Source organism: Vigna unguiculata, chromosome 4 (genome assembly GCF_004118075.2).
Source record: "Vigna unguiculata cultivar IT97K-499-35 chromosome 4, ASM411807v1, whole genome shotgun sequence".
Lineage (NCBI taxonomy): Eukaryota > Viridiplantae > Streptophyta > Magnoliopsida > Fabales > Fabaceae > Vigna > Vigna unguiculata.
The window spans coordinates 1,503,974-1,519,840 of NC_040282.1; the positions used below are offsets into that span (position 1 = coordinate 1,503,974).

Below are 15,867 nucleotides of genomic sequence, written 5' to 3' on the forward strand. Positions count from 1 at the left end.
CTTTTCTCTGGTTTAAGGTGAATCTTGAAGAAATCTTTAAGTTTTAAAGCTCAATTAATCAATTTCGCAATTCTGGGTTAATGGTGTAGAAAATGCGGGAGGGTAGTGCATAGGTGAATTCCTGACCTATTTAATTAATTAATAAATGCGGGAGGGTAGTGCATTTATGACATTAAATTTTATTTTGGGAGGGTAGTGGTAAGTTGGAAAATAGGATTAGGAAATAAAATATTATTTTGGGAAGACTCTTGGTTAGGATATTGTTTTTAGGGATATATACCTTAGACTCTTTGCTAATTCAAACCTAAATGCATGCTACACTAGGAGAGTTTGGGTACTGATACGAAAACCAATGGATATGAAAATTCAAATAGAGAAGAGAGTGGTTTGAATGGGAAAAATCACTTAATAATGCAAGGGTTTACATTAGTTAGGGATAGTGACGATGAGGAAGATTGGAAGAAAAATCTATATGGTAAAGTATGCTTATAAGAAGTTGCAAAATGGAATCAAAGGTGAGGATGAAGTCCTATACAATAAGTTTTAGAGAATTAAAGCCTTACCAATAGCTAAATATTTTGCATGTTGAGTGATGTTAAATAAAGTCGCAACATATGACAATTTATACAATAGAGGTATAGAGTTGGAAACTAGAATGTGTGTAATGTGTGGAAATAATGAGGAGACAATACGTCATCTCTTTTTTAGTTGTAGAGCAACAAATTATATATGGAAATTGTGCGATAATTAGGTTGGAATATCTTTTGTACATCACGAGAGAGCAAGGGAACATTTTCTACAGTTTCAAATTCCTGACCTATGTAATAAATGCAATCAGGTGTGGAGGTGTATGTGGGTGATGATCATATGGAATTGCGAAATAAATTAATAAATTAATAAATGCGGGAGGGTAGTGTATTCATGACATTAAATTATGTTATGTAATTTATTAATAAATGCAGGAGGGTAGTGCATGTAACGTCCCATTTAATTTAATACGTAAAATTAAAGGAAACGTCACGTGATAAAAGCATAACAACGCAGTCCTGGGGTCCTTAACATTATCCCTACGAAACTAGGCACACCACGATGCCGATAAAGGAAAGCTGAATACGAACACAACGTAGAATGTAGCGTAGAAATACGGAAAGAAATACATGGGCCACGGCCCTAAATAAAACACGAGGAAAACTCCAGCCCAGATGGCTAAGCAGTGGTATCACCATTCGCTTGTTGACCCTGAGAACCTCGTCCGACTACTCCCATCAACCAAATTGACGATCATCGCAAGGCAAAAAGGCCACATACAACACAAACATACAACAAAACGGGTAAGCTAGAGCCAAACAACATATTCCACGTGCAATCCAATATATATATATATTCATCATCTCATCCACATAGCAACCAAACATGTTAAGACTCTTCATTCAATACACTACGACTCGACTCGACTCATCCGGATACGTATAACTTGGTCGGATTCAGCGGATGCTTGCACTTGTGTGGGTACCCCTGCTCGAACCTGAGCTGCTCGATCCTGAGCCATGTATTACCAGTGTTGCAATGAATCAAATCTCTCCCACCACAAGGTTAGCCCTTAGTGAGTTTCAGGCCTCCTGCTACTCCCACCACCAGAGTCAGTCTGCTCTAAGTGAGACTAACTGGCTCCTCGGAGTGTCAGGATGCAACCTTACCTTGAATCCTTACCTAGTTATACAGATGGGGCACCACCATGAACACCCACTAGCAGGGGCCATGGAATTACGTCCCGACCACTGAAGCGCGACCCCGGAGGTCTCACCTAGAGACCCCAAGGAATTACACGCTGACACGGACCAACATTCATAAATCAGCAATTAAGAGAATATTAAATTATATTTTACAATTCCATATCAACCCTTGAAGTTTAATCCTCATATCAATCACATCTCAAATCCATACCTCTGATCATCACCACCCCAATGAGTCTGGGGTCTCATCTCATATTAATCACGTATTCCTTTAGTTCCAACCCATTCATTCATTTCACATGCCAATATCATACCCAACCCGTCATACGCAATTCATGCATCATGCCAAACATACCTCATGCTCCATTATATACATATCACTCATCATACAATCATACTCAACCAAAATAGATCACTCGGGAACCATCAAACATCCAAAACATAGCACAGTCTCGCCCAGCACCTCGCTCAGGCTGAGGGGTCTCGCTCAGGCGAGACGTGCTCGCTCAGGCGAGCCTCCCTCTCGCCTAGGCGAGAGTACAAAAAAAACAAGGGCATGGCAACACGGGATCTCGCTTAAGCGAGATCCCTCTCGCTTAGGCGAGTTGCCTGCTCGCTCAAAAGTTGAGCGAGCCGCCCGGGCGACGTTTCGCGCAAAAAACTTAGGCGAGCTCCCTGTTTCATCTCGCCTAGGCGAGATTGACTCGCTTGGGCGAGATTTACAGGTCTCGTCACTGTTCTTCACTGTAACAGTCATGCATATCCAATCAACCAAGCATAACAAGCATTTAATCACACCAAAACGAAGGATTCATTCATGAAATCATTAACTCACTCAAGAACAGCCAAGACAACACCTAAAATACTGGAACCCTAACTTCCCGTACCTGGGATAAGTTAGCAAACGACCCCAACACGCCCTCGGTACCGAACGCACGAGTTCAACAACCCACGGAGTGAACGAAGAACTAAAAAGACAGCGAAACAGAAACACGATATGGGTTACTTGGGACCCCAGCTGTGAAATGAACGAAAGAAACAATGGAGGAGGAAGAGGCTAGCACAGAACTTACATGGAGTAGGGCACAACTTCGAGCTAGTTTGAAGATGACGAAAAACCTAACCCTAGCAGAAGGGGTGGCGGCTGCAGCTCCAAGCAAGGACAAGGGCAGAGTTCTCTGAAAATGGTAGGGTACCCTAGGGTTTTAGGGCAGACCTAAGGGCATATATACCCTGGGCCAACCCTTAGGCCCACTTAGGGGCAGCCCACTAACCTTTAGGGCTGGAAAAACAAAAATAAAGAGAATTTAATTGGGCCTTACAGTGCATTTATGACATTAAATTATGTTATGTATGAAGTGAAAAAGTACTAGCTCAAGTGGTTGAGAGTACTTTAATTGTGTGAGAGGACTTGGATTCGAGTCCTATGTATGCTAATTGTGTGTGTTTTTATTGTTATGAACATGATGGGTATTGTCTAAAGTATGCTATTCTGATGTTGCAATGTGACCAAATTGGATTTTGAGTGGGACATGGGTGGGGGTGAAAAAAGGAAAGATAGGGATGGTTGTGGCCATGCAGTATAAAGAAAGATTTTGAGTGGGACATGGGTGGGGGTGAAAAAAGGAAAGATAGGGATGGTTGTGGCCATGCAGTATAAAGAAAGAGTTTGAGTTATTGTTATATTATTTTGTATTGGTTATACATGTATATGTATGTTTGGTATATTTATGTGTGTTTCAACTGTTAGCTCACCCTATATTTGGTATATTTTGGTTATTCTATTTTTAAATATGATGTAAAGGCTCATGGCCTACTTGACTAACTCACAGTTTTGTATTTATGGACTTATTGGTAATTTAATGAAGTTTTACATTTCCCGTGTTTTGGGAAACGAGGTATTATTATTAAATAAGGTTATAATAAATGATGTTGATATATTATTTCTATTTTATTTTATTAAATTCGTAATATCCGGATGGGATGTTACAAATGGACTGTTTTAACTCAATCAAGAAAGACTGTGAGAGAAGAGAAAGAAGCAATGCACACCAATTTATATTGGTTCGATTCAAGATGAATCTACATCCAGTCTTCTCCTAAGTAACTCACTTAGAAGGATTCCACTGACACAAATAGGATCCAAGAATTACAAGAACACCTATATAATTCTAGACCCAAAAAACCCAAGAACTTGATTTAACAATCAAGAACTCCCCCTAGGAGCAATGCATCCACACACTTGCACCTAGGCCTACACTTCACACAATGAAGCATCTGTAATCAGAAATACAATAAATAGAATCAAGAAACGAATACACTTATGTTGTGCAGATTTGACAATATGCTCCTTGATTCAAGCAAGACCCATCATGGTAGAATCAACTATCAATCTTCTTGGATATGCACTTGAATGATCTTCCAGAATGCTCAATATCTCTGTGACTCTCATAAGGCTCTCTCTCAGAAGGAAAACTGCATGATCTGTCAATTTTCTCCACGCTTAAAACAGATTTTAAAACCAGCTTTTATACAGAGTTCTCTGTTGTCATTAATTGATTAGCACTTTACCTAATCAATTATCGTAAGTATATTTTCACTGCCTTAGTGCAATACTCACAGCTAATCCATTGGTTAAACAGCTAGCCATTCATGTTTACACAAGCAAGAGTGTAATGGTCCATTGCAGCACAAAGCAGGCCTAATATGCAGCCTGGTGCAGGCTTGATTTACAACTGATAAAGATAAACCACTAGCCTAATACATGACCTAACTAGACCAAGTCTATGTTCTATTCTAATCCAGTAGACATCATCAAAACCATTCTTCATTCATAGGTGAAGTAGCTCCCCCTTCCAACATTTACGTGTTTTGAGAATTTTTTTTCATATATCTTGATAAAGATTTGAAATTTTTCTACAAAACTATTAGTTATATTAAGACCTTCTTTCCTTTTTTGACCAGAATAAAGTTGTATTGTTTTAACTTATTCATTTTATACTGATGAAGTTATTGAGCAATTAAAGACCTTCTTTCCTTTTTTGAAAACTTCATGGATTTAAGAATGCATTGAATTCTACCGAGGAAATGACTTTTGAAATGAATATAGAACCTAAATTTCGTGAAAAAACGTAATAGACAAGTAAAGAATAATTTGATGAAAATGTTAAGAAAAAAATTGTAAAATATCTTCAAAAAAATATCTAGAATTGATTACTTTTTGTATCCGATAGATAAAACAATTAGTACACTTCAAAGTAAATTTGAACAATTTAAAATATATGAAGATATTTTGGTTTTTTTATTTAGTTTAAAAAATTAAAGTCACTAGACTGTGTACATTTTTGAAAGAAAAATGATAAAACCTTGAAAAAAATATTTAAAACATGATAATTTATTAGATATTGATGGATTTGATTTATTTCCAAAATTGTAAAATATCTTCAAAAATATCTAGAATTGATTACTTTTTGTATCCTATAGATACCACAATTAGTACACTTCAAAGTAAATTTGAACAATTTAAAATATATGAAGATATTTTGGTTTTTTATTTAGTTTAAAAAATTAAAGTCACTAGACTGTGTACATTTTTGAAAGAAAAATGATAAAACCTTGAAAAAAAATCTTTAAAATATGATAATTTATTGGATATTGATGGATTTGATTTATTTTCAAAATTGTAAAATATCTTCAAAAATATTTAGAATCGATTACTTTTTGTATCCTATAAATAAAGCAATTAGTACACTTTAAAGTAGATTTGAATAATTTAAAATATGTGAAGATATTTTTAATTTCTTATTTAGTTTAAAAAATTAGAGTCATTAGACTATATATTTTTGAAAGAAAAATAATTAAACCTTGAAAAAAAACTTAAAATATAATAATTTATTGAATATTGATGGATTTGATTTTTTTTCAAAATTAAATATCTTAAGAAAAATTATAAATTTAAAAAATAATAAATCAATTAACATTTTTAATTATATAAAAAGTTTTTTTTTTTCAAAACTTTATATAACTTATGGATAATGTTAACATATTTAATTTTTTTTATAAGGACTTCTCGGAAACGATAATTATTCAATCTGATTTGTTTCATCTGCAGAATCATCTGCAAAACAATTTATACCAATGCAAAACTCGTGTTATTTATTGTTTCATCCGCAGAATCTGTAAAGCAATTCTTATCAATGCAAAACTCGTGTTATTTATTGGAAGAGTGAAAGCGACTCAATCAGGAATAACAAATAAATCTTAATCTCCATGTACATCGGTTTAAACATTTAGAAAAAAAAAAATTGATTATATATATATACCAGTACCCATGGGGGTTTCTCTGTTCTTCGAAGACATGCCGATGATTGTCTGCCTCCATTGGTTAGACTCTTTCCTCCTTTCATGATGCCTAGGGTAAATTTTCTCTTCGTTTCTTTCAGCTGTACTTCTCTTGTAAATTTTGTTTCAGGATATGTCACAGCAACCACCATGGCAAGAATTGGTTGCAACTGATTTACACGGGAATGAATGGCATTTTAGACATATTTTTCGAGGTTAGTAACTTGGTTAATTTGTTTCTTTTCCCCTTTTCTTTCAATCTGTTTTTTCCCATGAACAAGCCGGTCAGAGTTTATTGTGAAGCTGTGTCCTTGTTTCCGTATCAAAAACCGACACTCTTATGATTCATATTGATGAAGTGTCCAATTTAAAAAACGTTTGTTTGAGTCTTTGACATAGTTCTGAGATGGCTCTAAGACAATGCCAATAAGGGCAGACACGGTGATCTTTTAAACAGAAACTTATTGTGTAAGTTTCCGTTATGATTTGGAAATAAGGGGCAAATCCTATAAGGGTAATTTAAGCATCCGGTTTAACTTGTGGTCATGTGGCCTGTTATGTTTTCTGTGCCAAGGTAATCATCCTCATTAATAGCTGAAGGTACAGCTTGCATGTGCAATTTTGTTATCATTTTGTTTATTGCAGCAAAGGGTTCTATAAGATTAAATTCATGTTTATTTATACTGTCAGTGAATTCCTGAATGAACTGAGTAATTTCCAGGGCAACCCAAGCGCCACTTACTTACCACTGGGTGGAGTGTCTTTGTCAGTTCCAAAAAATTAGTGGCTGGTGATGCCTTTATATTCTTAAGGCAAGTGATTAACAGCAGAAGCTACTATGCCTCCATTCCTGTGGGGGAAGTAATAGTGCTTTCTTTTCCCCTCTTTTTTTTGTTCCTTAATGTTCTTTGTGATTTTGGGTGTGGTTTGTGTTGCATGCTATATTCCAGGGGTGAAAATGGAGAGCTGCGAGTTGGGGTTAGGAGGGTGATGAGACAGCAGAGCAATGTGCCTTCTTCTGTTATATCTAGTCACAGTATGCATCTAGGTGTTCTGGCCACTGCATCTCATGCCATTGCAACTGGAACACTGTTTTCTGTGTTTTACAAGCCCAGGTTTTGTATTTAACAACATGAAGTTGGTAGTTTTAGTTGCCCTTTTGTTTTTGTTTGTGGTGTCATTGTGGTCATATTTTGTTGTTTTCCCCTTTAATAACTTCACATTTTTTATGTGTTTGCTTCTTTTTATGTGAATGATTCTCTTTTTTCTTTTATTGAGTTAACACTTTGTGCTGATTTGTCAATATTTACCTTAGAACAAGCCGGTCAGAGTTTATTGTGAGCGTCAACAAGTATCTGGAAGCTCAGAGTCATAAACTCTCTGTTGGGATGAGATTCATAATGAGATTTGAGGGTGATGAAATCCCCGAAAGAAGGTGCATGACCCGGCTTGTTTGTATTTGATATTTGGATATTATCACATTATGCTATCTGATAATTTTGCTCTCCCCTTGAATGCAGGTTCAGTGGGACAATTGTGGGTGTTGTAGATAATAAATCACCGGTATGGCCTGATTCCGAGTGGGATCCTTAAAGGTAAAATTTACAAGATGCCTTGTGTGATTTTAAACTTGTTGTGCCCAATATTGTTTATCTTCACCCTTGTTGTTATATGCACCTCTAACTTCGGCGGACCATCCAATGAATGGAAGAAACTTTTAGCTCCAGTATTTCTTTTTTCATATAACCTTGGCTGATTATTGTTCTATTGTTTATATGGTTGAGTTATATGATTCGGACAGATTGATTTGAAATGAAACTCGTTACACTGTCTAAAGAATAGAGTTGCCATAACATTCACTTAGCTGCCAAGGTTTTGTATAAAAGATTGCAATGTGCTGATGCTCCTCCTGATGACTAGAAGTTAAGCATAAAACATCAGCTTTTGGTTCTGTAATTTTATGACCTATAATGATCCTATTTCAGGTACAATGGGACGAACCATCGTCAATTTTGCGCCCTGATAGAGTTTCTTCATGGGAATTGGAGCCACATGTCTCTACCATTCCTGCAAACCCGCAGCCAACACAAAGAAACAAGAGGGCACGGCCTCTTATTGTACCTTCTACAGTGCCCGATTCTTCTTTGCAAGGTGAGTTTGCTGGGCTGGTGTTACATAATTTCATTTTGTCAATTATGCTGTTTATTCTGTTTTTCTACATAATCCTCTTTCTTTGTACACCAGGCATGTGGAAATCTCCCATTGAATCTACAACTTTCTCTTGTGATCCTCAACATAGACGTGGCATCTATCCATCACCTAAGTTCAATCCTTCTGCAACTAACTTTATTGGTTTTAGTGGGAATAGCTTTGTGGGACCTCCTTCCAACAAATCAATATATTGGTCTAATAGGATGGAAAATTCCTTGGAATCAATTTCACCTATAGCCCTTAAAGAAGCTGGAGAGAAGAGAAAAGACACTGGAAATGGCTGTAGACTCTTTAGGATTCAGCTACTAGAGAATTCTAAAGCAGAAGGAAGTCTACAAACAGTCAATTTGTCTGGAAGGCTGGGTGATGATAGGTTTGTTCCATCTTTAGATGCTGAATCTGATCAGCAGTCTGAGCCATCAAATACCAATCGATGTGATATTCCTTCAGTAAGTTGTGATGCTGAAAAATCATGCCTGTCTCCACAGGAGTTGCAAAGCAAGCAAATAAAGAGTTGTACGAAGGTAGTATGGATTAGGTGGTTTAGCATTTCTCTTCAACGATCCAGAAAAAGTGTACTGTTTTTGAGATTGTTTATTTATTGCCAGAGTATAGGGCGATGATATTACTCACTTGTGAACTTGTGAAATGCCAGAGTATAGGGCAATATTACTCACTTGTGAACTTGTGAGAATAAAACAGCTCCTTGAAGAGTTCAATTTTTGTGAGATGCAACAAATGAACATGTACTGTGTCTGACAACCAGGTAGTTATTCACATTACTTCCGATCGTGTATTTCATGAGAGAACCAATTATACAGAGATTGAATGTCATTTTATTCAGAAGAAGTTGTTGTCGAATGAAGTTTGCACAAAATTTGCCAACTCCAATGATCTACTTGCAGATAGTTTGACTAAGCTCTTGAGAGGACCTCGAATTCAAATTATAGGTTCCAAGTTTAGTACATACAATCTATGTGCTCCCGCGTGAGAGGAAGTGTTTGAATTGCTTTACTTATGCGAAGGGGTTAACTTGTTAGAATAGCTTAACTCATCTTTTGTATTATCTATTTGACACCTATGAGTAAATCTCATTTCTCTTTTTGTATTTTACTAATGTAAAGAAACGACATAAATGAATGGATCAGCTAAGAGATAATTAAGCCCATCTTGTACAACAACGAGTACTTTGAGACTCACTAAGTTCTCTGAAAACTCGAGTACCTTTATGACATTTACAGGAACCATGATTATCAGTGATGAAAAATACCACCAAAAGCCTCTCAGGTTATACCATCCTCCTAGCATCTAAATCACTTCAACATATGCCATAAATATTCCTACTGTCAAGCTCCTTACCTAAAATATAACATTCTAACTACAGGTTCCAAAGCCTATATTTCCTTTGGGCCCATCCAAATATCTGAAATACATAACCTAATAGACAAATATTTATCTATTAATTTAGATAAAGAAATTTTTTTTTATCATTTCTTCATCTGTTCTATAAATGCATGCTTTACAAAAGCCTAGATAAGAAACCCAAGAATTTAAAAAAATGGCAATGAAAGAAATGCATAATATAAAGTATGTAAAGAACAAGTAAAATGTTCAGCATTATCAGTGTCATGAAAACATCCTAATCAAACACTGACCATTAATTCAATTCGTTTAATTTCTGATATCAATACTTCTGCTTTCTCTTTAGCCAACGCAGCCTCAGCTTCAGCATTTTTTTTACCAATTTCAATAGCATCTAGAGCCACCTCCATTTGTTTCATGCGAGCAGTTATCTCGCCCTCCTTCTGTGTACTATGAATGACTTCTCTGCATATGATACAAGATATCAAGATCAAAGACAATAGGCGCATACTTGCACATAAAGCAGCATAGAAATATCCAGTACTTTGAGTAATTTGCATACAGAAATATGCCACATAACAGAAATAGATATTATCATGAATATGGATGAATACACAAGGCTTCACAAACCACCACTTTTCAGAAAAGTAGTGCGAATCAAATGTCCAAAAAATGAAAACGTAGTGTCATAGGGAATGGGCTAATAGGACATCATCTAAAAAGATTTATGGCCTCGAGGTGCTCATAACAAAGAGATTAAATAGAAGCAATCCAATCTCAACCCAGATAAAAGCTCTAAAAGAGTATTCCAGAATTATTAAACTTGACAATTCCTCTAAAAGCTCAAATCTATTAGTATAACCATGCTAACAGATTTGTAGCTACTGACGTACTTCTGTAAAGCTGCAAATTTAACAGGCAAGTCCTCAAAACATGTCACACCAGGTATGTCTGTAATCATCATTCTCCATGATGATATTTGATCCTCCAACTTTTTCATGTTTAACTGGATATCTTGTAACTTGGATAGCCTCTGATTCTGCCCTTTCCCGGTGACTCTTTTCCTCTATTAATTTCTCCTTTAAAAGGTCAATGTTCTCATGACTTGATCTAAGTTTTCACGCTTCCCTAACTTCGGATTCCTAAAATTTCAATTGAAATACGTTATCAGATTACGGTAGCAAACAGATTCAGTGCTAACTCAACTGGTAATTTCCTAGAGGGCAGGAAAGGCACAAAATATATTATGGTATTATAATTTGAAATTACAATTTTCAAGAATTAAACAAAAAATTGAAGGGTGCAATTCTGTTTTCTGATACAACAATGCAAGAGAACAATATACAGTGACATTGACAATCAAAGTATTGCATCCTTGAAAAGCAGAAAAAATAATTCATGTCACACATACATCAATATGAACTCAATCTTTTAAAAGTTGTGTTCCACAATAATGAATTGGCCAGAATAGGCTTGCTGTAAAAGAGAGATAAACTGAGTAAAACACCAGCAAAGGGATGGCTAAAGAGGAATATTACATAATAGCACAAGTTGAAAAGAAAAGAGAATATTTGTTGAAATGAAGTAAAAAAGTTACATATATATATATATATATATATATATATATATATATATATATATATATATATATATATATATATATATATATATATATATTTGGTATTTCTGAATATGGGGTGTCAGTTTAAACTACAGTCACTAAACCGTATAACTTAAGTGTGTGTTTGATTTTCAGTTTGGGAACTCAAACCCAAGTTTACTTCTCATTAAAAGTCACAAATGATGTTTGGCAAAATTTTTGTTCTGTTTCATTGAGCTTCAAACATGGATTGTTTTCAAAGCAAAACCATAAAACTTTTCCGTTGAATATGAGATTTTCATTTCATTCAACCAAACTTAATTTTTCTAACTGCAATCCAAACACACACCAAAAGGGACAAAAAATTGTAAATGGAAATTAAATACATTGTTTAGGAGGCACCAGACCATAAACATCACAGCAAAATTAAAAGAAACACTCAAATCAAGGGCCAAGACTGCCAAAAACTTTTTACGATTGTGCCAGATGATAACTACGAAAATGAGTCCAGAGTGACACATCAAGCCATCAATGTATGCATTCTCGCATTACTATAATCCCTATAAGCAGAGCATCAAGATACAAGCTAAAAAAGAAAGCAAACTTACATAGTTCCGAAGCTCCTGTTGCGAATGCTTGACTAAAACATTACTCTCTGTAGAAGCAACTTCTTGAAACATTAAACTAGATACTTTTTTTTCTAGTTCAATCTTCTGGTGCAAACACTGGAAACAGGAATCATGATATAATGCGATCAGATGTCAGTAATCCTAATGGAAATGAAAGTAAGGCAATGAAATGAAGCATGTACAATACATTAATCTACCAGAAAAATGTCCACGTGAGCGTAAAAGGCTTAACACCAAATCAAAATTTCATTTTCCAGAGGATACCTTTGTTCACTGGACATTCTTAAAGAAACAATGGAAGTCAACAATCAACAAATTAGACACCCAAACCTCATCAAGTTGACCCTTAAGATGTTTCAGTTGTTCTTTTAGCAGCTCTGCTTCTCTCTCAGCATTATTAGCTCTGCATTCCATTTGTTTAAGCTACAACAAGAACAATACAAAGCTCAAACAATAACACAAAGATGTAATAGCTTTTTAATATGAAAAACAAATAACTAGGGCTGGGCAAAATTAATTGCATTGTACTAAACTATGGATTAACTGTACCAAATTAAACTATAATAATTGAACCAACTATAATAAAATCTGAACTGAATTATTATACAGTTCAGCTTAAAAAAATTGAACCTCTAGAGATTAAATTCAGTTAACTGTGGATACCTGAAACTGCTCTTTTATTAAAATAGAAACAGTCCAACTTGCGCTATTGTCACAAAACACATTTATCTTGCATCGATGTGAATAACTAAACAAATGAACTTTGACAAGTTATCTAGTGTGTGGTTCTGTAATATGTGTACTATAGTAGTTCCATTCTACTATAATTTATCTTTTTTACGCCTTAAGATAAATATTTATTCACTAAATTGGATGTTGAAAATTACTTATTTAATTATATTTGTTCTAGGAGACAAACTAAATAATTTTACTTATTTAATTGGATGTTGAGAATTTTATACTTAACATAAAAAATATTATTTTAAATTAATTTGTTAAAGTAATATTTGTAAGGATTAAAATGAATAATTTTTAGCTAGAATAAACCACAAGATAAAATTTGTTTAATTATGCAAAAAAAAAAACAAATATTATTTCAAAAATTTAACAAAATAGTGAAAAACTAATTGAAATGAATGTCCTAAAATAATCCATAAAAGTACAGACCTCTTATATCTAGCAATTCTTTTATTTGAATCAAGGTGTTTGATTAATTTTAAGACAATATTTAGTTTAACATTTTCTCTTATTTCTCAAACGACTTCTTTTCTTCACATTCAAAAACATTTTTATTTAAGAAAAAAGAAGATAATAAATAAGAATGTTTTTTTTGATAAATATATTTTTAGTACTAAACTATTAATTAAAATTATGTTTCGTTCTTATTTCAAAATATATATATCAATTTCACTTTTATAAATGAATGTAAAATTAATAATAGAATTCATAAAACAATTAAGTTTATAACGGTTTAGTTCGGTTCATATTATAATATAATGCAGTTCATATTATAATATAGAGTAGTTCAGTGCAATTCAGTTTGTTAGAAAAAAAATAATTCAGTTCATTTCATTTGAATTGTTTTTCAATTCAGTGCAATTTAAGCAAATTAGTACAATTTGATTCAAAAATATTACAATTCGGCCCAAAAATAGTGCGTTTGGTTCAAAATTAGTGCAATTTGATTCAAAAATAATATATTTTAGTTCAAAATCAAAGCAATTCAGTTCAAAAATGATTTAAAAATATTGTAGTTAAGTTCAAAAATAGTGCAGTTCAATTCAAGAATAATGCAGTTTGTAAAACAGTTCAGTTCATATTACAGTGCACTGCAGTTCAGTGCAGTTCAGTTCAGTTCAGTTTGTCAGAAGAAAAACAAATAGTTCAGTGCAGTTCAGTTCAGTTTGTCAGAAAAAAAAATAGTTCAGTTCAGTTTGTTTGAACTGTTTTTCAGTTCAGTGCAGTTCAAACGAACTGTTTTGTAGTACAGTGCAGTTTGTAATGGTTCAGTGCAGTTTAGTACATTTTGCCCAGCCCTAATAATATAGAGTAGTTCAGTGCAATTCAGTTTGTTAGAAAAAAAATAATTCAGTTCATTTCATTTGAATTGTTTTTCAATTCAGTGCAATTTAAGCAAATTAGTACAATTTGATTCAAAAATATTACAATTCGGCCCAAAAATAGTGCGTTTGGTTCAAAATTAGTGCAATTTGATTCAAAAATAATATATTTTAGTTCAAAATCAAAGCAATTCGGTTCAAAAATGATTTAAAAATATTGTAGTTAAGTTCAAAAATAGTGCAGTTCAATTCAAGAATAATGCAGTTTGTAAAACAGTTCAGTTCATATTACAGTGCACTGCAGTTCAATGCAGTTCAGTTCAGTTCAGTTTGTCAGAAGAAAAACAAATAGTTCAGTGCAGTTCAGTTCAGTTTGTCAGAAAAAAAAAATAGTTCAGTTCAGTTTGTTTGAACTGTTTTTCAGTTCAGTGCAGTTCAAACGAACTGTTTTGTAGTACAGTGCAGTTTGTAATGGTTCAGTGCAGTTTAGTACATTTTGCCGAGCCCTAAATATGTAGCTGGAAATGCACACTATTTTCAGTAGAAACATTTTTAGCTGAAAATATTTGATGTCAAAAACATATCTCCACAAGGAATGTTCTGTTAGGACTCGTTCTCAACATTGTCAAACTGCAACTTGAAAATCGAATACTCTCTCTTCCCCAAAAAACAGATCACTGAATTACTTTTTTATTTCTCTAAGTATCAAGCATTATAAACAAACAAGGTAAACAAGTTTACCCTGAAATCTCCTTTTCTACATCGGAATTCCCAGTTTACACAAAATCAAAATTCCTAACCTCCTCTTAGTGAAACCAGGCGACTATGTAAAGGAAAATCTGCTTAAGACTTCAGCTGTTCAGAACAAAAACACCCGACATAGGTTTCCAACAGTCTGTTAAGAACTTCAGTTTGTCCATCTAACATTGGGTGGGAAGTTGTGCTCATGCTCAGTACAGTTCCCTGTAGTCTGAAAATTTTCTACCAAAATAAAGTCATAAAAGTAGGATCTGACACTTACAATGGACCTTGAAGTATAGGGATGCCTAAGCAAATAAAATATTGATTTTTACTCAGTCTGTCTACTACCAACAACACATCAACAACACATCAAAATATATACTAATTTCCTCCTAGTGGCTGTAGGAATGGGTAATGGCTGTCGTGATCCTGGTATTTACTTCTTTGGCACACATGATAGGTCACTACATACTCTGTTATTGTTCCCTTCATGCCAATCAAGAAATCAATGTTGCCATTCTTGTATAGGTTCTTTAAAAATACCCAAATGTTTCCCGTGGGAAATGTATGAAATTCATGGAGGAATTTAGGAACCCATGGAGAACCTGCTCTGCTATAGACTATCATAGCATGGTTATGAATTTGGATTATTAAAATTTCCACAATTTTGGTTAAAACTAGATCTTTCTTAACCCTTCAGGGATCTTTGCAATGTCTGGCCAAAAGGGTCTTAATAGCTCACATTTCTTTATCCACATGCCACCGAGACAAAGCATCCTCAATTATATTGGAAGCACCCACCTTGTACACTATCTCAAATTCATATACCCTATCAGCTTTGGCATCCTTTTCGCCAGACATTGCAGAGAGATTGCTGAAAGGTTAAGAAAGATCTAGTTTTAACCAAAATTGTAGAAATTTTAATAATCCAAATTCATATACCCTATCAGCTTTGGCAGCCAATTTTGCTGGTCTGGAGTGGTTTTTCTCTGCTCCAAGAAACATCTACAAGTTCTTTCGCTTGTAAATAAAGTAAATTTCTGACCTAACAAATGTGGCTTCCCATGTTGGATAGCTAGTATCAAAGCTATTAGATATACTATGTTTTATGTTAATTAGAGAAATATAGCATCTATAGTTAATTAGGGAAACATAGCATCTATAGTTAATTAGGGAAACATAAATGTTTG

The 15,867-nt window shown here is 34.3% G+C and overlaps 1 protein-coding gene and 1 pseudogene across 1 annotated transcript; one reads left to right on the forward strand and one right to left on the reverse strand.

The window, feature by feature from the left end:
* The first annotated feature begins 6,047 nt into the window (after positions 1 to 6,047).
* On the forward strand, positions 6,048 to 9,020 carry LOC114182008 (annotated as a pseudogene).
* Positions 9,021 to 9,924: 904 nt separating this feature from the next.
* Positions 9,925 to 10,710, reverse strand: LOC114182258 (mitotic spindle checkpoint protein MAD1-like). Its single transcript, XM_028069086.1, has 2 exons — positions 10,541 to 10,710; positions 9,925 to 10,112 (listed from the first exon to the last, which is right to left on the reverse strand). The coding sequence occupies exons 1-2, from the start codon at positions 10,645 to 10,647 to the stop codon at positions 9,929 to 9,931; spliced, it is 291 nt and encodes a 96-aa protein (XP_027924887.1). The 5' UTR covers positions 10,648 to 10,710; the 3' UTR covers positions 9,925 to 9,928.
* Between the last annotated feature and the right edge of the window lie 5,157 nt (positions 10,711 to 15,867).